Source organism: Choloepus didactylus, chromosome 24 (assembly GCF_015220235.1).
Source record: "Choloepus didactylus isolate mChoDid1 chromosome 24, mChoDid1.pri, whole genome shotgun sequence".
NCBI lineage: Eukaryota > Metazoa > Chordata > Mammalia > Pilosa > Megalonychidae > Choloepus > Choloepus didactylus.
In genome coordinates, this window is record NC_051330.1 from 17190949 (window position 1) to 17212498 (window position 21550).

The window sequence follows — 21550 nt, forward strand, 5'->3', positions numbered from 1 at the left end:
TGGAGGTGGAGATGGTCTAGAAGCTGACCCCAGCTTCCTTCAAGGCTCCTTGGGGTGCCACTGTGCTCTGCCCTGCGGGTCTCCAGAAGACAGGCTGCTACCGAGGTTTGCACATTCATGGCGGCTCCCCAAAGGCTGTCTCCTCCAGGACGATGCAGACAGCAGCTGACAGCTGACCCCAACTCCACCTGAGCAAGGATGGCGGCCCTGGATTTTCACCCTCTCCAGGAGAGATGACCGACAACCAAAGAACAACTTTGTTCACTTTTTGTTTTCTCTAAAGCCACGAGTAATCAAAGTAATGCTATAAATGATTTTTTTATGAAATTTGATTTGCAAACTGAAGTTAAAATATGACAGGATAAAAGGGAAAGAAATACAGATAATGAATAATCCACAAGTCTAATGTCTTCCTCTGTCTTGAAGGAAAACACTTTTTATTTCCTCAAGGAAAGTACTTACTTTCAGGCTGAGAGGCTGAGGCTTCGCAATGTCTGCCCAGCCAAGGTTTTCCACTCCTGACCCAGCCATTGGACATTAAAGAGTCTGTGCAACATCTTTCTTTACTTTCTTCTACCACATCTTTCTGGAATGCAAATCCAGTCCCTCAGCTCTCAGTTGCTTTCAGGGCAAGTGCACACTTACCCTGTGACTTTCTTAAGGTGCTTCCTGGGCCTATCTCTGCTTCAGCCTCACCCCTACCCTCACCCCTCCTGGCCACTGCTCCCCTTGGCCTGGGATCGTTCCTCCAGCCAACCCAAACTCTGACAGGTGTCGCGGGGCTGGGCCTGGGCATTCTCTCCAGTCTCGGTGAGGCATGCACACCCGGCTCTGACCTGCCACAGGGCAGCTTGTTTGCCCCGTCCCCCAGGAAAGAGAACGTGCAGAACTTTCAGCCATTCTAGCTCCAGGGCCCGAGAAGCTACCCACAAGTCAGCAGAGTAAAGCCACAGAAATAAGAGCTCGTGTGGGTCCCTAAGACATAGAGTATTCTTCGCAAGCTGATAGAGGAAGTTTCTCCAACTCTCATCTTGTCCATGCTCCCCACCCCCACACACACACTATTCCTTTGGGACTGGATCCCCGAGACCACACGTGCTGACCAGTCCTTAAATGTGTGCAAAGGATCAGACTACCCCAAAGTATTTTTTGAGGGGACCACGGTGATAGTCAACCTCTCTAAGGGAATCATCTTTTGCATTACACTTCTCTGGTGGCTTGGTGAAGTATTGGTTTAGAATTCTTTTAAAATTTTTCAGTTAAGAGTTTTCTTCCTTGACATGGGGTTTGCCTATACTTCCCTCAGCCCCCGTCTTATTCCATTTCTCTAACATTCAATGGACTATCCCCCAAAAAGGAAGCATAGACAACTTGGTTAAAAGGAAACCAAAGATCAGGGTTGTACTCTTACCAATAAAATAATTTCTCTGAAAGGATTCCACTTCCTAGCAGCTGTTGTGGCACACTTTCCTAGAAAATACTTCAATAGCAGCTGAAAGGCAGTTACTCTATTTTTTCAGAGATTTCTTTTTTTTACCAAACAGTTGACCACTTCCTCTCTGGCAGTGAGACAAGCAGTTACACTCAGCAGAGCTCCGAGCGAGGGTGGCTGGCTCTGCCACAAGGGTGTCAGCAGGGCCCCGGAACCCCCGGTCACCACGAGAAGTGGTTTCCTTGTGGTCTTGGTGGGAAGCTGGGCAGGGCCTGGACAGCTGCGCTCTTCCACGCGACACCTGCGAGCCAGCGACCCTCCAGCCATAACGTAAAACTTTATAAGACCCTGCAGTGTCTTGGGCCAGGGTCTCAGGAGGGCTGCCCCAAAATTCTCCCCACAAGTTTAACTCCAATTGGGTAATTTCAAAATGAGAGGGAAGGGAGGGTGTTTGCGCTAAGAAACCTTGTGTTAATTTAACATCGTAGTAAGTCTCTGCCTCCATGTCAGCACGAGGTGGCTCTCAATTACTAACTAGTCATTTAAGATGGAAGTCTCGGTGAATTTACTCAAGAGCAAACCCCTGATCAGGTCCCATACAAAGATGCTCCATGGTGTCACTGGGATCTGAACCCCACAGTCTTATTTTGGAAAACAGGAAACAGCCCAAAGTCTGCTTTCAGGAAAAGAGTAGAGAAATCAGACCTAATTAAAGCTGGGAGGAAAAGCCAGTCAGATTTAGAGTTAGCACATACCGGCAGCAAAGACTCCAGAGAGAAAACTGAAGTGCTGCTGAATTAAGGGCCAACTAGAATACTGAAGTTAAAACCCAAATACAAACACTTTTTGTAACTTAAAGAGAAAGATAAAAAGACAAGAGAAAGATAAAAACAGTGAAACAGTAGACAGCAGGCCAATAATTAAGCGACTTTTCTCCATCACGGGCGGGGGGTGGGGTGGGAGTGGGAACTATCACAACCAGTTAATAATTTATCTTTTATTGAAATTGTTGAATACTTTATATTACAGTGAATTTGATTGAAAAAAAAACGAGGAAAGAAATCAAGTTTAAAAAATACACTTATGTTGAAATCAAATAAGCCAGCCAAACCGGGTACAAAACGGGAAATTCGGTAGGGTTGCTTGCTTTTAAGTATATGAAATACCATGAGTCTATGTACAATTCTATATGCGAGAACAATTCCCAGAAAGTCACTCGTGAAATGCTTCCAGGAAGGAGTCGACGGCCAGTGGGAAAACACGACACTGCCCTGCCTCCATCCTGGCCACGGGGGGAGCCCCAGCCCCTCCGCCTCCCCCAGAGGATGAATCCAAGTGCAACGCCAGGGGGGCAGGGGCAGCAACTTAGCCCATCATTGTTCATGTGATTTCCACACTGTGCAAATTAAGGCTTCTTATAGGTTGGATAGTTGATAAATACTTTTCTCTTAAAAACACAAAAAAAGAAAAGAAAAAAAAAGCACAGTGAAGATGGCATCATGAGAACTGAAGAGATGAGATCTATGCCCCAAATCTGGAAAAAAAAAAAAGCTATTTTCTCTGACCTGGAGGCACACCTCAACTCCGCTCAACTCGTGCAAATCAGTCTTTGGGTGCGTTGTTTGGATTTGCCAGCGGGCAAGGAAAATACTGACAAATGTGCTCTGTGCACCTCGGACTGATGAGGTCATGCAAAAAGCTGCAGCCGCGACTGACTAAAAGGCGTGGGACAGGTGAACCACCGGAGGCTCGGGCACCCCTCAGGGACCCCTGCACACGCCACGCGTGCATGTGCATGTGTGCACGCGTGTGTGTTCCCTTAAGCAAGAGAAAGCAAAAACGAAAGAAAAAAAAAAAAGATAGAATGGAATATTCTAACATAGGGGATAAATGATTGGCCAGTTCTAAAATTTCATATTAAACCTTCCTAGCACAGCAACAGGCTTTCCCTTCTTAGATTGGGTGAATCAATAGATTACCCCCCTGACGGCAGGAAGAAACTGTTGCTGGGTTTTTGTTTTTTTTTTTTTTCCTTTTTAGCAAACCTGAGTAATTGTCAAAGTCAATAAATAGGGGGAGAGAATTAAAATGCTAAATATAATGGTCAAACACCCTACAGGGCCTAAAGCAGCAAGGGTTTTCTTTCCAATACAGTCTTCCCTTGAGAGACGCGCCAGGCCTGGGTACATTTAGAAGCACTGAGCGGCTTTGCTTTTAAAGGAGGGCTGGGGCCAAGACCCCCAGCACAGCTCCAGCCCCTTGGCAATCCGAGCCTTGCCTTATCCCAATGACTGTAAACAATCCTGCAGGAGCAGTGCCTAACCTCACTCATCCTCTCCCCCATCACAAAAACTCTTCCCTTTTGAAACAGTTTTTGTTAAAGGCAAAAATTACGAAGCATCGTCGACGTGAAGTCTTATTTGGTTGGAGGTGCTCTGCTGTCCCGCCAAGACGTTTTCTCTTGTAGGCACCAGAGGGAGTTTAGATGTTCAACAGATCCTCGTCGCTGTCATCGTGGAAGGACCCCAGGTTGGCAGAGCTCACCGTCCTCTGCTGACCGGCCTTGGCCTTCCCTTTCCTTGCCTTCTCCCCCCTGATCAACTCAGCCCTGTCGCCATCTCTCTCCCTAAATGGCTTCCTCGGGAGGTTTCTCATTTGGTGTGAGCTTTCTGCCCCAGTCCCGCTGGCTGAGTGGACCTTCACGTCCGGGATACTCAGAACTTCATCCTCACTGTCCTGGTCGTCCCCGTGCAGGGAGGTGAGCGCTTCGGCCTTGACACACTTGGTGGTGATGTGGCCGTTTTCTTGCCCGTCTTTCCCGGGTCTGGGAGTTGGCAGCTGGATCTCTTCCATCAGCCACTCGGTTTCGTTTTCGTCTGCCTCTTCTTCCTTGTTGACCTGCCGGGGATCAACGGCAGAGAGCGCGTGAGCCCACCCGAGTCCCCCATCTGTTATCCCCCTCTGCAGCCCACCCCTGAATCAGAGACCCTCCATGCTGTCATGAGCGCCTCACCGCTGTCACCGTGTGCCCGGCTCCCAGAATCCCGAACGGGGCAAGCGTGGACTGGCAACAGTCCCTTGCCCCCACTAAGGCGAGCCAAGCAGAGGTGGTTATCAGGAGGGGCTAGAATTAGAGCAAATTGGCAAGAGCATCACAGCTATTGTGGGTTGAATTGTGTTCCCCCAAAAGACACACTGCAGCCTTAACCCCCAGTATCTGTAAATGGGACCTTATTTGGAAACAGGGTCACTGAGGAGGGAACTAGTTAAGTTAAAATGAAATCATACTGCAGGAGGGTGAGCCTTTAATCCATTATGACTGGTGCCCTGATAAGGAGAGAGGAGACACAGGCAGAGACAGAGAGAGAAGGCAGCCACGTGAAGATGGAGAAAGGGACTGATGTGCTGCAGCTGCAAGGCAAGGAACCCAAGGGCTGACAGCGGACACCAGAGCTGGAGGAGCACAGGAAGGTTCTCCCTGTGGGGTTCTGAGGCTGCACGGCTCTGCCCACCCCTTGATTTTGGGCCTCTGGCCCCCAGAGTGGTGAGACAATAGATTCCTGTCATTTTCAGTCCCCTAGTTTGTGGTGCTTTGCTAGGGCCACCCGGGGCACTAAAACCACAGCCCAGCGCCCTTGGGTGGCAGGGGAGGGACGCAGCGTGCGAGGCAGGTCACAGCACGGGCGTGTGCAGAGTCTAGTTGAGATAAACTTTTTAGAAGGCAACTGGCAAGATGTGTCAGGAGCCGCAAACACACTCTGACGCAAATAATGCCTCTTTTCTGGAAATTTCCCTGAAGGAAATAATCCAAGTGCTAGACGCAACGGACATTCGTTACCGTGCTTTGTTTTTAGAAAAGCAAAAAAAAGTGGAAGCACTCTAAATAGCAAATACTCCAAGGAAATCAGAAACACACACACACAACGTGTTACTGGAAGGTGGAAGAGGTTGGGGCAAGGGGGGGTGTCTCCCCTTTTATATTGCAGAGTGCCTGTGACAACATTTTTACTCTCATTACAGACGTTATGTTGTAGCAGTATCGAAAACGCAGTATTGAGTTGTGGGGGGGGAGACAGCCGCCTCGGAGAATCTTAGCAGAAAGTTACCTTCGAGTATTTGTAGGACACGTTTGAACTTCTTCTACAGCAATTGGTTAGTTTATTCATCACCGCTTCCCTATGAGAAAGGAAACCATAATTATTCCATGACGGACGGAGCACGAGGCAGGAGCCTTCCCCGGCCACTAACCGGCTGGCGCACCTCTGAAAAGTCACGTCGCCACTGTAGGTGCCAGTCGGGGTGGCAGGAGGGTGCTGGGCCAGCAAGGCAGGTCCTCTCCCCCATGCTAAGTGCACCTCCCTAGGGCACGGACACTCAACAGGATCAACACACTGCAGCAGAACTACACAGCGAGATAGCTCCAGTGATTCAGGGGGAAGAACATGGGCTTTGGAGCTAGAGCTGGATTCGAATCCTGCTCCACCACACTCAGCAGCAAGACCTGGAGCAAGTTATTTAACGTTTGAGCTTTAACTTTTCCATGTATAAACAGGGATGCCAGGGCCACGACTTCTGCCCATGAATGCCCAGGCTGCTGAGAGGACTAGACGGGAGTCGGCGTGCCGGGCGACTAACCGGACGGACGCCGGCACGTGCAGGCTCCCATCCAATGCCTTCCTGCACCCCAGACCTTCTGTGTGTCCAACAACGGCTTCTCGGGTCCCTGATGGCCTCAGTGGCAACGTCCCGCCCACCCTCTCTCACAGCCTGGCTCTGCTGCCCGCCCTCAGTCTGGCACATGAGATGCAGAATGAAGTGCCAAGAGTTTGTGCCAACCGTGCTCTCACACTCAGGCCTCGGGCCTTGCCTGACAACTGCACTGGAAGAACATCTAGTCCTTCCATCAGCAAAGTGGAGCCAAAAGGCCAGTGTCATACTTTACAAGCAGCAGGTGCCTAATAAAGGCTCACTTTTGAGGGGTCAGCTGATCAAAGAAAAGGGGGGACATCACAAAAGAGGAGGTGTTTTAATTTTCTGCAGCTCTTTGGACACACTGGGAGGTGGATGTCCTGGAAATCGGCAGGCCCAGGATGGGTCCCCTGGCCATCAGCAATGGGACACGAGGGAAAAAACGTGGTGTGTCCCCAGGGGGCAGGTCCCAAAGCTCTGGACAAATGTGGGTACTTAGAAATGTCGACATTTAGAAAACGACACTTAAGAGACTACTTCCATAGAGAGTTTCCAGAACTTCTAAGACTTCTACTGCTATTGGACTGAAAATAACCTGAGCCTGAGAGTTCATTTTCGGCCGCTGGCTTCACCGCCCGCCGGCTTCCGTCTCCTTCCTTACCGTCTCTCCTTCTTGTACAGCAGCAGCGTCAGCAGACAGCCCGTGAGGGCCACCAGCAGCAGGCTGAGGAGAGCCCCGATGGCCTGGCTCCTCTCGGAGAGCCCCTTGTGCTGCTCTGCGTCTTCTCCCGTGCTCTCGCTGTCGTAGCCCACCCTGGAAGGAAGTCACAGAACAGGAAGCCGCGTCACCCCCGGAAGTGCCACCCAGCACAGGCTCTCCCACGCTCTCCTGACCAGAAGAATCTCCAACTCAGAAAGCGGCTCTGAATGACCAACTCCTACGTGATTCTTACTCTAGTCCAATAAAATAACGGAAACTGAAACATGTCCCCAATAATGAGTTTAAGGCAGGTGTCTTGGAAAACAGATTAGGAGACAAATGCCTCCAGCCTCATGAGATGCTGACGAGATGAGAAAGGACCAGCTTTCGTGAACATGAACTCCTCCAGTCTGTCCACCTGCAGGGTGAGGGCAGAGGCAGTTCACGCTCGTCTCCCAGTGTTTTCCTGGGAGAAACAGTGATGCAAACTGGACCATAGCTTGTCCCTCTCAACATGCTTCTACGGGAGGTCACGGACAGCCACTGGACAACCCTGGACATGGAATGGACACCCCACAGAGGCTCTCTTCCCCCAGGCCTGTGGAATCCCAGGAGTGTTAATCCCCCCCCACACACACACACACTCACACACATGCACACACCAGCTATTCGGTAAGCGTACATTTCACAACTCCCATTTAATCATTTACATTTATGCTTATGGAAAAAAAAGCAGATTTCCATGGCATTTAAACATTCAAGGAGAGGTCATGGAAATAACTAGGAATATAAAATTAGCCCCAATTTGGCCAACTTCCCTTTCTGCTCAGAGAACTAGACTTTTGTTTAAGTGACTTGATATTTCTCATCTTTGTGGCCTTTGATCATTTAGGATCATCATTCGCACAATGACATAATCAGGTAAAAAAAAAAAAATCCTTCGCCACCAAAGATGGCCTACTGGAAAGGCAGAGGGCAGTGAGAAGTAACATCCGGATGCTGAAGATGAAAGAGCGGGAGCCTCAAACGGCCATACAAATACTCAAGACACTGGACGCTGGTTTTTAAATTAGAAAGTCATTTAATTATGGCACCTTTGGCTCCTGAATAATTCAATTAATTGGGTCAGAAGGACAACCAATGGCTTGGCCACATAAAGACAAATTGCTTTGTGTCAGATTTAAGCTAAAGCTAAACAATCCTGACAAATAAGAGAAAGATAAGAACAGCAGGAGAAGGCTCCAGCTTTCCATTCTGCTCTGCAGGAATTTTAAACCTCTGCCCCAGTGGAATCCTCGCCACGCTAAGCAGAAGTTTGCGAGAATTCTGGAGGCTCACTATCCTCAAAGTCAGAGACCCTGTGAGCCAGAACCAGCCTGGGGCACTCACAGGCACATTTCAGATGTATCCCAATGTTTTGGTTATGATTAATGATATTTTCATTACCGTACTGTTCTAAGCAGGTTTTAATGTCTACTTGTGATTTCCTCTTTGAACCACACACATATTTAGAAGTGTGTTTCCATTTTCAAATGGATAGATATTTTTTCAGTTACTTTTTGCTATGGATTCCTGTCTTATCCTGGTCTATAAGATACCAGACTTTGGAATTTATTCAGACTCCCCTTCATGGCTTATTATATGGTCAATTTTTTTTTTTAACTTTTTATTGCAGTAACATACATACGACTCAAAATTTCTATTTTGTGGTTGATTTTTGCAAATTTTTGTAAATGTTCCATGTAAGTTTGAGAAAACAGTGTATTCTCCAGTTGCTGGGGAGGGTGTTCTGTATATGTCTATTCAACCCAGCTCCTTCACTGTGTTGCCCCAGCATTCCCCAAAGCTTTCCCTGTTGTCTCTGTGACCAGCAATCATTAGAGAGAGACTTGCCATTGTTCACTCCCGCCCCCACCCCGCCGTGTAGCTCCCCTGTCAATTTCTGCTTCTACACTGAGGTTTTTTATTGGAGTGACACAAGTTTAGGACTCAGATCCTCCTAGTGAATTGACCCCTTTCTCACTCTAATGACCCTTTTTATCGTTCGTATTTTTTGCCTAATGTCTTACTTTATCTAATGATACAGCTACTCAAGCTTTCTTTCAGATTGTTATTTATCTGGCGTATCTTTTTTTTTCTTTTACCTTTGGCTCTTTAGCTGTGTCCTTATGTTTTAGACATATTCCCAATAAACATCGTAGTTTTTAAAATCCAATCTGAACTAGATGTGATGATACTGTGAGCAAATGATTGAATACTTTGAATGGTTTCAAATGCCGTGTGAATATATATCAATACAATTGCATTAAAAATAGAAAGAAAATTTTTTTTAAAAATCCAGTCTGATTTTCTTTCAATTGGCAAGTTTAGTCTGTTTGTATTTGTCATGTTTGATAAGTTTCGATTCATTTTTACCATTTTATGTTATATCTCTACTTAGCTTTCATTTTATTCCGTTTTTCTCCTTTTTTGTCTTCTTTGGGACTTAAATGTTTTTGTTTTTTTTTTTAATTTTCCTCTTTCTTCACTACTATTTTGGAAGTTATAATATTTCTTTATTTTAGTGGTTAGCCTTGAAATACTCACATGCATACTTAAGACAAAAAGTGTGAAATTAATCTCTCCCAAACAGTTTAAGAACCTCTAATCACAACCCAATCTAGCTTATACACAATTATTGTCCAGTAATTTAGATCTTTTTAAAAAAAAATATTTTGTAATCATGTTATGGCCTTCATAAAAACAATCTCCAGTCCATATCCCATCCTTTTTGTCTAGAACAAGGTGAAATCGATTCTCATTTTCAAGGGAGTCATCAGAGTCCATTTGTTTTCCACCCCATTTAATGAAATGAAATCCTGCTTAAGTGGTGAATGTTGTCTCTTCAACCCTGTACATGGAACCCCAGCAGATTTAATATTGGCAAATCCTTCCAATGCTCTTCAGATAGATTTTTCTTGAATCATTTTTTAACTACACAAATTAGCTTCCCCTGAAACTTTTAGAGACTTTTCTTTATTCCCTCTATTCTGAAATTTCACAACCGTGTGGGTCTTTTTGTTGTTAACTATGCTGAGCAGACAGTGGGCCCTTTCCATCTGGAGATGCATGTATTTTAAGTCTGGAGAAATTTCTTTATGTTATCTTATATACATGTGATTACATAGACATTGATTACTGCCAAATAACCAAAAATTGTGAAATAACCATTTTAGGAAATTAGGGGGATGGTGTAAGAAAACTAAATCCTCATCCAGCATTGCAGGAGGTTAACAGATGAAGCATAAAATATTAATTTTAAAATGTTGTTGTAAATTCCAGAAGACAAAGAATTTTAAAAGGCTGCCTTTTAGGGTGATACATTGCTATTTGTCATATTTATATCATTGGATAAATTAAAAAAACTTTTAAGGCACTATTCCATCTAACCTCTGTGTTTAACCCCAATGCATCGTAGCCTGTAGGAGGGAGAAGTAAGGGACAGGCCTCTAGAGGCAAGTTTTTTTTTAATGTTTTTCATTTTTTAAAGTCTTCATTGCTTTATTGATGAATTATAGGATTTAAACAATTCCTGTTTTGTGATATTTACCCCCTGCATCCCCTGTGAAAAGCAAGGGTCTCCTACGGAATCGTCCTGTCAGTTTTTGAAGTCCTACCCTAGGGTTCCTCAAATTGTACCTTAAACTGTGCTCTCCCATTCAGAAAGCCTGGCTTCTAAATGCCAAGCTGACAAGGCCTGGGCCCTGTGCTAGTCTCCTCGGAGCTGACACAAAAGACCAGTCACCCACCTCAGGAGATGAGATTTTTATCTTATGGCCTTTTTAACCTCTCAGTGGCACCGAAAAAGAGTGCCTCAGGCCTGAGAACACAAAGAAAGTTCTCTTCAGTTTTATTTAATTCATTCATATTTGGCTTCTTTCTCAAAGAATTTCTAGTCCTAATACTTTTATTTCCTAATGATGCCACCAGAATGTTAAAAATATGCAAAAGCAGACATTTGAACCAAAAGTCTCCATTTTCAATCACTGTGTAGCTAAGAATCCATTTCCTTAAAATAATTTAAGACAAGGCTGACACTATTCTGCTCGGCCATTACCCATGTAAAGTAAGAATGAAAACTGATTTAAGATCTAAAAAGTGTGCTTTGGAACTCCCCCTCTGCTCCTTGCTGTCCCTACCACTATCGCTTGCTGACTATAGGATCCCTATTTCAGGAAATGAAGGAAACTATTAAATGATAAGAATTCCTTTTTCCCCTGATCTTAAAGTCTTAAGACAGAGAATGAAAAGCTTATGTAAGATGGTGTCCTGAATGAAATAAGAAGAAAATTAATCCAAGAGGAAAGCTTCTATGACACGTCGGATGAGATGCTCTGAAGTGATGAGGCAGCTGGGCATGGTAACAACTAGATGGGAGACGTCAGAAGAGGCACACAGGCTGCCATCTTTCCTTCCCTCTCCAGGAACCACTCAGCACTGAAACATCTTCCCCCGGTTTCCCACGAAAACCTGGCACACGGCTGACTTCCAAAATCTGTAAATTGTTCACTCATTCAAACACAGAAAAGACTTCACTCAAATCGTAAGTGAATTTCTCCCATGTCATAGTATGTCCTAGAACACAAAGGAAAGGGATACTGGGAGTTCAGAGACGAGACACAGCCTCTGCCTCCCAGGAGCTGCCAGTTTCGTGAAGGAAGTGGCAGCTGGGGAGTTCCGTGGAAGGTGCTAGAAGTGCCCTGACTGGAGCCTGCTTGGGGCACAGCGGGAGCCCCGAGGAGCAAGGGCCGAGTCCCCTGCAAGGGCGGTTGGTGTGGCGCTGCTGAAGCTGGACGCTACCTCTGTAGGACTCAACTCCACCTTGTCCTCTGTTTTTTGTGCATGTTTGAATATTTCCATAATAAAACATGGGGAAAAGCAAAACTTACGCTTGGGTGAAGTTTCAAGAGAGCCAATGGTGGTATAATTGGTAGGTGTCCATCCAAAAGGGACAACGGGCAAAAGCACACTCCAGCACTTACCCTAAAGGACACACGGCAGAGGTGTACCAGGAGAAGAGGTACTGGCAGTCGGCAGTTTCGTGGCTGAATTCGGGAATCCCGTCCTTCACCAGAGGGTCACAATGGAAGAAGATGGTGGAAGAGACAGACTTGGTTTTATCTTTTCCGCACTTAGAGGAAGAGGCAAACACGACGTCCAGATCACCATCTGTCAAAAAAGAAAGGTGCACACACACACAACCGCAGCTCTATCACCATTGTCTTGCCAAAGATGGGCTGAGTTTCTCTTAATAGGCTATAAAAAGTTTGCACAGTTAAAATTAGACATGAGGCTATTTCATCCAATGTCCCCTGTACACGCTTCTGTAAAAGGCCACTCAACGCACACTTATCAAGCCCCGGCTCTAAGCTGGTCATGGGGTCAGGTGCCAGGAGAACGGAGAGGAGAGCCTGGTGTGAGAGGAGGCACGTCCACACAGAGCAGGTCCCTGCTTGGGAAGTTGGTGTGGACTCGGGAAGGTCCACGGGTTCCCACCGGCCATCGGCTGAGGCATGAATTGGATGGACTGCTCTGGAGGCTGGTGTGGGGGGACAAATCACTCAGCTGGTGAGGGAGTCGAGATGGCAGCTTGGTTTCTCAGCTAAATACAGGGCTCTGCTGCTTAAAGGGATGGAATACCTCACAGAAAGATCTAACAGTGGTTCCACGTCTACACGAAATGTGAAAAGCAGGTCTCTCAAAGCTAAAGCTACTTTCAGGTGCTGGTACTTAAAGGAAGGAAGTGAAAAAGCCAGAAAGGGTATTTTATTTAGCCATGAATAAACAAATGCGTGTGCACACACACACACACACTCTCTGAAATGTGGGGTTTCTAGAGCATCTTCTGGATGCACAGCTTATGAAGGTGAAGGTTCTGACTCTATATGACTTGACTTTCTGAACCATGGGAGGATTTATCAAAGTCTAAGTGAGGCAAAAGAATTGAGAATCAAAAGGTGTACACTCCATGTTGTGGAATTATGGAAGCGAATTAGCTTCATCGACTTTCTCTGTTCTGGCCAAGCCCAGAAGCAGAGCAGTTACTTGCCTAATTCTATTCAGATGCAGCGGGCACCACAAGTAAAGAGTGCACAGCTCTTGCGATGTCCAGTGTCCCGCTAAGGTTTGTTCAGCAGCCCCGTTAGCCAGCTCGTGGCGCCCCACCAGGTCTCTCCACCAGGCACTGCTGTCTGCGGTGATACGCTCCATACCCATGCACTAACACCTCTGCATCTTCTAGGCTATGCGTATTTGGGGGAGGAGGTCCAGCATTTTCTCCCCCTCCCTCAGGGACTCTCTGCAGCCTTTTAGATGATTTCTTTTTAACATGTTTAACTTCATAAAAAAGCAAATGCGACTATTTGTTTAAAACTGGACGTCTTCTTTTAAGGTCAGCAAGGAACAAGGGACAGCACTTTTATTAGTATTTAGTTGAAGGCCAGTGTTCCCCACCCCTTTCTCACTATCCTTTCGACAAATATAAAAAGCTCTTTCCCTTCCATAATATGGAAGTTTCCAGATAAATTAAGCATCATGACTAAAGCCAAATGAACAGTAATTGTGCATGTGCTCACTCCCACCCTCATCCTCTACACCCCTGCCTAAGAATCACTCGTTCATTTGCTTATTTAAATGAGGTATAATTTACCCACAGTGAAACGCTGAGGTCTCACGTGTGCTGCTCAGTCCATTTAGATAGATGCGTATCGAGACACAGAATTAAACTAGGGTTTTGGTTTTAAAATTGATCGGAAATTTCAACTGAAGGGAGTTTAGTTTGTTTGTGAACATTTTAAAGTCCTTCCCCTGAGGAAGTCAAACGCAGAACGCTCGCGGGGAACAGTTACCTTGGATGTAGTACTTGGTTCTGTCTGAGGTCCCGACTTTCCTGCTGAAGTGCTGGTCGTTCGGTTTCACCTGGCAGATGTTGGCTCCAGAGCAGGCTGGGACTGAGGAGCTCGTGATGGAAGAAAGCTGGATTTCATACAGGTACTTGTCCCCGTTTGTTCTCATGTCCCCAGAAGCACTGAAGAGCCTGAGGGGACAGAAGAGATCTCCGTGACCATCCACCTTCCTTCAAGGTTATTTATGTCATGGACTCAAAGCCCCAGTGGTCCCACATGGGTCCCGGGACACTGCTTTCCTTCTGGATTTCCCAGCCCGACTGCGGCAGCACTTCTGGGGTCCACAGAGGCCTCCCGGGCAGGGCACAAGTTCTCCATCTCCACAGTTCTCCCCCTCACCCCAGCCTTCCACTGCTCACTGGGTCCTGTCCCACTGCCCAGGTACAGCCCGTGCCCACTGCTGTGTGCCAACCACACCCTGTGGTCACCGTCTGTTACCGCAGCACCAGCGACCCCGCAGGGAAATGGTTCACAAGCTGGTAAGACCAGAAGATTCCGGCGCAAACATTATTTCCAGAAGGCGTTGGCTTTGACCCCTAAGCTTAGATGAGGTGAGGGGGGAAGGGAGACTTTATTTTTACACTTGACTGGATTTGCCATCTTTGGTGTGAAAACTTTTTAACACGTCACATCAGTTCAAACAAAATACGATGACTACCCCTAGCAACAGTCGCTAAAACACACAGGCCTGTTTCTCTTGCAATGCTCCCCGCTAGTGGAAGAACTGAACTGCTGGTGTGATCAGCGTTCAAAAGGAAAATATTTAACTTACTTAAAATAGATATCTCCAAGGCTGAAGCTCTTGCCATTTATAGGGTTGGTGATGGTCCCATTCACCATTTCTACCTCCTGAGGCTTCACAGCGCAGGCGGCTCGGGTGTCCCAGCTGAAGTGGTACGTGCAGCTGTCGATGTCAAACCTGAATGGCGGGAATGGCAGAAAAGTACAACCCAGTGGTCACTGACCCCAGCCAGACCCGAGACTAAGCAAAGATGAATGCAAAAAGGTCACCGACCCCAGCCAGACACGGGACTGTGCAAAGATGAATGCAAAAGCAAGCAAAGACTCACTGAGCCCCCAAATGAAGCTCGTTTGCATTCAGTAAAGACACAGCATCAGCCCATTAGACTCTGGGGCTCAGAGACCTCCCCGACAGCCGAAAGTCCAGGTAACCTTCACAGACAAGCCCTCTCCAGGTCCCAGGACTGCTCAGGCACACACAGAGCTTCCCGACACAAGAAGGAGGAAGTTCTGGGCCAGGACAGCTATTTCACTTGTTTTTTAAAATATCCTGAAAGGGAAGATGATGGCCTAGCAAGCACATCAGTAATGTGAAAACGCAGCAAGTGGTTAATATAACATATATTTTTTAAATTTAGAAACTGTGCAACATTCAAACGGTGGAAAATTGACAGATTTTTGAATTTTGTCTTTTACAAGCTTCAAGGACTTATAAACTTAACGCCTTTGACAATTTCTGGATCTCTCCAAGTCCAACTTCTCAAAGAAAGCAGTTTGTTCACAAAGATCCGCTCAAATGCGCCCTCTGTTGGCCAAATTCCTTCTAGCACCAAGCACAGTATGGCCTGGAGAATTCTAATACAATCCAAGGGCTCGTGGGTCCCATGCAGGTCACCTGAGCAACTGCCCTGGGTGGCACCAATCAATACCTCTTTGATTCTACCCATGACATTTGGAGACACTGGCTGGTTAAATACCGCTCAGCCAGCAAACAAAGTACTAAACCTAGCTCAAGAGTATATTTTCTAAGTGCCAAATCTAGTCCAAGAGTATACTTTCTAAGTACTAAAGCTAGTTCAAGAGTATATTTCCTAAGGGCAAGTCTAGTCCGAGAGTATATTTTCTAAGGCCAGATAGGCCCAAAGTAGCTGCTTTAGTCTAAAAAGAGTGTTTCACCAGAGGTTGCTATTAGCAATTTAGCCAGGGTATGTGTCTTTGTGTGGGGTCGGCCTGCACACTATAGGGCAATCAGCAACCAGGCCCCCAGACCCTATGTATCAGTAGCCAGGACCCCTCCCTATTGTGACAACCCAAACACCCTCTCCCCCTGCACACACATCTCCAAACCCCAAATGAAAGCCACTGGAAGGAATTCCAAGAGTTTCCCCAAACACGCTCCATAACAGCAGCCTTGTTACCTGTTAAATGTGGGTTTGCCCACTGTCTTGGCACAGGTCAATTCTAACACCGTGGAGGCAGTCTTGTTCTCACCACACTGGTAACCTTTTGAGTAACTGACAATCACTTTGTCGTCTGAAACACACAAGTTATTGAACCGACGTCATCTCTAGTTTGTTAAGAAAAGCCACGAGGTCATAAGTCAAAATTTATATGAAGGGTCAGGACAGAGCAAATCTGTGGCTCTCTGAAGATGTGAAGACCTTTCATTGGTCAGCTTTTCTCCAGCACACCAAGTTCCGTGATGGTCACACAGCCAGCACGGTGATTTTCCAGATCACAGGAAGATACGGGTTTGAATCCTTGTCCCCCCAATCCCCAGGGGTGTGACTTTGGGTGGCTGAACTGCTGATCTCGACATCCTCATCTGCCACAGGGAGACACCACCCAAAGTGGGAGGGTTTCCAGTGGGTCTGTAAAGAGCCCGGCACACTGTGCGCGTGGGGCAGGACTTCAATTAATCATTCCTTCACATCTGTACAATCCTTTTATTGCTTTTGGAGCCTCCCCTCACAATCATAGGGGCAGGTAGGGAGAGCTTCACAAATGAAAAAAAAAAAACAGGGATGGAGCACAACTCTGGCTTTCTCAGATCTTCTGGCTCTCTACCAAGCAATTTCTGCTTAGAAAACCATCCCAATTGTTCTTTCCTTCTTTTTTAATTTGGAGAAGTTGTGGGTTTAGAGAAAAATCCTGCATAAAATACGGAGTTCCCATATACTACCCTCTTATTAACCACCTGGCATTCATGTGATACATTTGCTGCAATTCATGAAAGAAAACTTTTATAATTGTAATATTAACCATACTCCATCATTTACAATAGGATTCGCTATCTGTGTTATACAGTCCTACGTTTGGTTTTGTTTTGTTTGTTAATTTTTATTCTAGTAACATATATACAACTTCAAAGTTCCCTTTCTAGCCACATTCAAATATATAATTCAGTGCTGTTAATTACCTCCACGATTTTGTGCCACCATCACCACCATCCATTATCAAAACTTTTCCATCATCCCAGACAGAAACGCTGTACAATTTACTGCCCCATCAGTATCTAATGCCAGGTTTTTCACTAGATTTACTCTTCTCTCTTGTTCCTCCCAGCTACCTTTAGTGAAGACTTAAATATTTTAGTCTTTTTCAGTTGGCAACGGGAAATCAAGGGGAAGACTGGTCAAATATCCCGTATATAAACATGTGATTACAGAGGAAAGAGCCACCCTCAACCACCTTCTGGAGCCATGTGAAAATGGAAACCATGATCTCTAAGAACCCCCAAAGGGAAGGCGACTCTCAGGCTGGAGGTCTGGCCACTGTGTCCCAAAGGGTGACTCTATCTTCACTGTCCACTTGGCAAAATCTGGGCTTGATGTTTATTAAGGGGGATGATGGTTTCCTTAGGATTCCCTGTCTCCACTTCTTTGCAAGCAGCTTGGGCTAACTTCATTAAGTTTATTCTATGGCTTAATCAGGATGATTCAGGGAACCCCAAGCTAGTCTAACTGGCAAAAGTGAATTTTTTCTTTACTGGGCCTTCTGTTACATCCCAATTGGTCTTAAACTAAGAGTCCTGTGTCTTCCTCCTTTAAGTAATGAAAAATCAAATCTTTCTCTCAGCAACCAACTGCAAGATGAATTTTCTATTAAAACTTAAAAAGAGAATCATTTTCCCCCCCAAACTGTTAATTAAAATATTACAGAACTGTACCCCTGGAGTATCTTATACTTTGTCTGGTTTTCTAAATAAACATTTGCCTGCATACAGACACAGCTCTCGGTCCACGGCCAGAACAAGAACTTCCAGAGCTCTGAACACTGCGACTTCCTCCCTGGAAGGGCATCCCTTCTTCCTAGGAGGGCAGGGTCCTCTGAACACACAGAGGGACCCGCAGTCTCAGATAATACAAAGGAGCGCTTGTTTTAACATTCCAGGAGTTGCCAAAGCGTCTGAGAAGCAGTGGCCAGGTGCAATCTCTGGTGGACTTCAACCAAAGCCTGCACTGCCCCTTCTGAGCCCGAGGACCCTCTCACCTTCCCATTTCGGATGCCGCACGTTGAGCACGCCTGACAGAGCTTCCCCCGCCTTACCTGTAACATCCAGCTTCTGGGTGTGGACAAGGCCCAAGATCTGAACATGACCCGATGCACTCTTTTTGCAGACACTGGCTCTATCGGAGCAGCCGAAGGGCCCTTTGTAGACCCTCTGGCACAGATTGATGAAGAACCTGTAAAAGAACAGAGGAAATGGGGAGAGGAACGCGCACTAAGTCTCTGCCCTGACACATTTAAAGTACAGACTTTTTTTACACGGCTTTCAGGGGGGTGGAGGATGATAGTCTAATTATGTATTCTGTATCATCTTTGAATTAACACAGAAATAGGTTTTCAAATAAAGAAAGGCCAAAGACTACTTCATTATGGAAGAAGTGACTTTATCAACCAGGTGCGCAGGGAGGAAAGTGGGTTAGTGACAGAAGGGCTCTGGAGCAGGACAGGCAGCGGTTCAAATCCTGGCAAGCTATTTGCTTAGGCGAGCTACTGGAATTCTCTCAGTACACACTCCTTCTCTGCAGCGGGGCACTGCGAAGCCTGGGACAGAATGTGCATATGCCACTGACGGCTATCATTATATTAAATAACCTCAAGCCATTGCAAAGCCCAAGGAGTCAGGCTAGGACCCTTTGAAAACTAAGCCCCTAGCCTCCATACCCAAACAGTGGACCCCCTTCACAAATACAAATCCATCAGGCCCACAGCTGATGTCCAGGTTCTTTGGAGTCAGGAAGGCTCCAATTCTGTTCCCCAGAACTCACTGTCACCCCTCTGCCTTCAAAACTGCTCAGAGTGCACTATGACCGAACCTCGGGGCTGCTTCTTAATGAGCATGATCACAGCTAAAGTTGCCACAAGGTCAAATGTATGTGGTGTTCAGGACTTGTCCTTGGGAAGACGGTTGCTGCAAAGGAGAGGCTAGACCTCCCTATAATTGTGCCTAAGAGCCTCCTCCCGAATGCCTCTTTGTTGCTCAGATGTGGCCCTCTCTCTCTGGCTAAGACAACTTGAAAGGTGAAATCGCTGCCCTCCCCCCTACGTGGGATCAGACACCCAGGGGAGTGAATCTCCCTGGCAACGTGGAATATGACTCCCGGGGAGGAATCTAGACCCGGCATCATGGGGATGGAGAACACTCCTGATTCCTGACCAAAAGGGGGATATGAAAGGAAATGAAATAAGTTTCAGTGGCAGAGAGATTCCAAAAGGAGCTGAGAGGTCACTCTGGTGGGCACTCTTACGCACAATACAGACAACCCTTTTTAGGTTCTAATGAATTGGAGTAGCTGGTGGTAGATACCTGAAACTATCAAACTACAACCCAGAACGCTTGAACCTTGAAGATGACTGTATAACAAAGTAACTTATGAGGGGTGACAACGTGACTGGGAAAGCCATGTAGACCCCACTCCCCTTGTCCAGTGTATGGATGGATGAGTAGAAAAATGGGGGGGGAGAAAAAAGGCACCCAGTGTTCCTTTTCACTCTAATTGTTCTTTTTCACTTTAATTTTTATTCTTATTATTTTTTTGTGTGTGGTAATGAAAATGTTCAAAAATTAATTTTGGTGATGAACGCACAAACTATGTAATGGTACTGTGAACAATTGAATGTACGCTTTGTATGACTGCATGGTATGTGAATGCATCTCAATAAAATTGAATTAAAAAAAACAAATAAGATTCCAATGGGAAAAAAAAGGACATCATTGGGACATATAAAAATATTGAAATATAGACTCCAAGCCTTATACCAATGTTAAATTTCTTGAACTTGATAACTGTACCTAAGGTGGTTACATAAGTGAAAATCCTTGTGCATGGCAGTGATGAGCATTCAAGGAACATGAAATACACAACCTACACTCAAGTGTTCATAAAATGGACTTACAGACAGATAGATAGATGGATGGATAGATGAATGGATAGACTAATGGACAGATAGAAAAATATGCAAATGTGACAAAATGTTAAAATTGGAGTATCCGGAGGGATAAGGATATGCTGGAGTTCTCCGTATGGGGTTCATATCATTTTTGTAACTGTCCTGTAAGCTTGAAAGTATTTCAAAATAAATTTTAAATAAATTTTAAAAGCTATTAAAAATAAAACATAAAATAAAATATAATAAAAAAATGTCTGTGGTGTTCCCCTCCTGAATCTGAGGGCAACTGCCGTGAACCAATCACCGTGGACGACTCTCAAGTTAGCGCTCGCTGACGGTATTACAACCCCAGGCAAACGGTGAAGGGTACTCACGAGGTGCCTTCGTGGGCGAAGAACCAGGACCCGGTGAGAGAGGAGAGCAGCCTCAGGTCGTACGTTCTGTGCTTGTGGATGAACTTGCACTCCATCTTCTTTGGAGGGCAGACAACTTTCGTTTTCCACTCAAACGTCACCTCACACCCACGAATCTCACTGAAGACTTGTGGCCGTCCAATGTCAGCCTCTTCATCACACTGGAAGATGATGGTAGACGTCCGGTGGCTGTTTGCTGGGGGCAAGTGGCGGGGTGGGGGGGTACAGCAAGCAGGACACTGTTAGACCACAGCCTCGGGTCCCAGCGCTTGTTTGCACACACTCTCCCCTCTGCTGTGCTCAGCACTGACAGAGCCCGTGCATCGTCGGGCTACCCCTCCAGTGGTGCCCTGGCCGGGTGTCGTTTCTTGTCATTCATCTGAATCTCGACTCTAAACAGACCAAGCTCCCCCAGGACACAGGGTCTCTTACTTTGCTTCTCAACAGTCCCACAGCTGTACCACATTTCCACACAGAAAGGTATTCAGCGATATTTGATTAATGTACTAACGATAGCAAAAAAAAAATAAAAATAATAACAAAATACCATAAGTAGTTAAAAGCATGTCTTTTGATAGACCAGGAGAAAGGCTCTGCCATTATAGGCCTCAAGACAAAACTGGAGCAGTCCCTTGCAACTCTAATATGTCCCCCTGTGACTTATGATTATTTATTAATTAGGCATTTATCTCCTCTCTTTATTTGAGGACATTCACAGTAGGTTGTGCCGTAAACATAAAAAGTCCTCTCTCATGTCACCCATCTCTACACGACACAGGAGAAAGGGTGGAAAGTTTCGGCTGGACATCGAGTCCCCAGCCTCAGAAAGTCAACGAAGGAAGCCACCGGCTTTCCTGTTTCCTCCCCAGCCACCCTGAAGGCCCGTGACAGGCAGCCATTTTACCGGGGTGTGAATGTGAATTACCAGAGCTGAAAACTGATATGTGGGCAAACGCCCGTAAGCCGGCAAGTGGGCCCAGGTCTGTGCCCTGGCCCAGCTCCACCGCCGTCTGCCTCCAGGGTCGTGCAATCAATCCCAGGGAGCAATTGAAATCATCATTTTCACTGGGGGGAAGACGGCCCTGACAAGCAAGTAAAACAGGCTGCTACACTAAGTAAATTTTATGGGATAAAATTATGTGCAATGGGACTATTTGCATTCGTTTGCAGAGTCAAGACCAAAGTGTCGGTTTGCAACGTGAGTCTCAGGCTGGGCTGTGTGGCGACGCAGCTT

The 21550-nt window shown here is 46.1% G+C and overlaps 1 protein-coding gene across 1 annotated transcript in view; it reads right to left on the minus strand.

Moving 5' to 3' along the window:
* Positions 1-2414: 2414 nt before the first annotated feature.
* IGF2R (insulin like growth factor 2 receptor) overlaps positions 2415-21550 on the minus strand; it is a 124913-nt gene continuing 105777 nt past the window's right edge. Inside the window, exons 40-48 of the mRNA XM_037817891.1 lie at positions 20278-20512; positions 18056-18192; positions 15925-16039; positions 14538-14684; positions 13709-13896; positions 11843-12029; positions 6783-6935; positions 5539-5608; positions 2415-4330 (exon numbers count right to left, since the gene is read on the minus strand). Coding sequence (XP_037673819.1) covers positions 3914-4330; positions 5539-5608; positions 6783-6935; positions 11843-12029; positions 13709-13896; positions 14538-14684; positions 15925-16039; positions 18056-18192; positions 20278-20512 — 1649 coding nt within the window. The 3' untranslated portion in view covers positions 2415-3913. The remainder of the gene's footprint in view (positions 4331-5538; positions 5609-6782; positions 6936-11842; positions 12030-13708; positions 13897-14537; positions 14685-15924; positions 16040-18055; positions 18193-20277; positions 20513-21550) is intronic.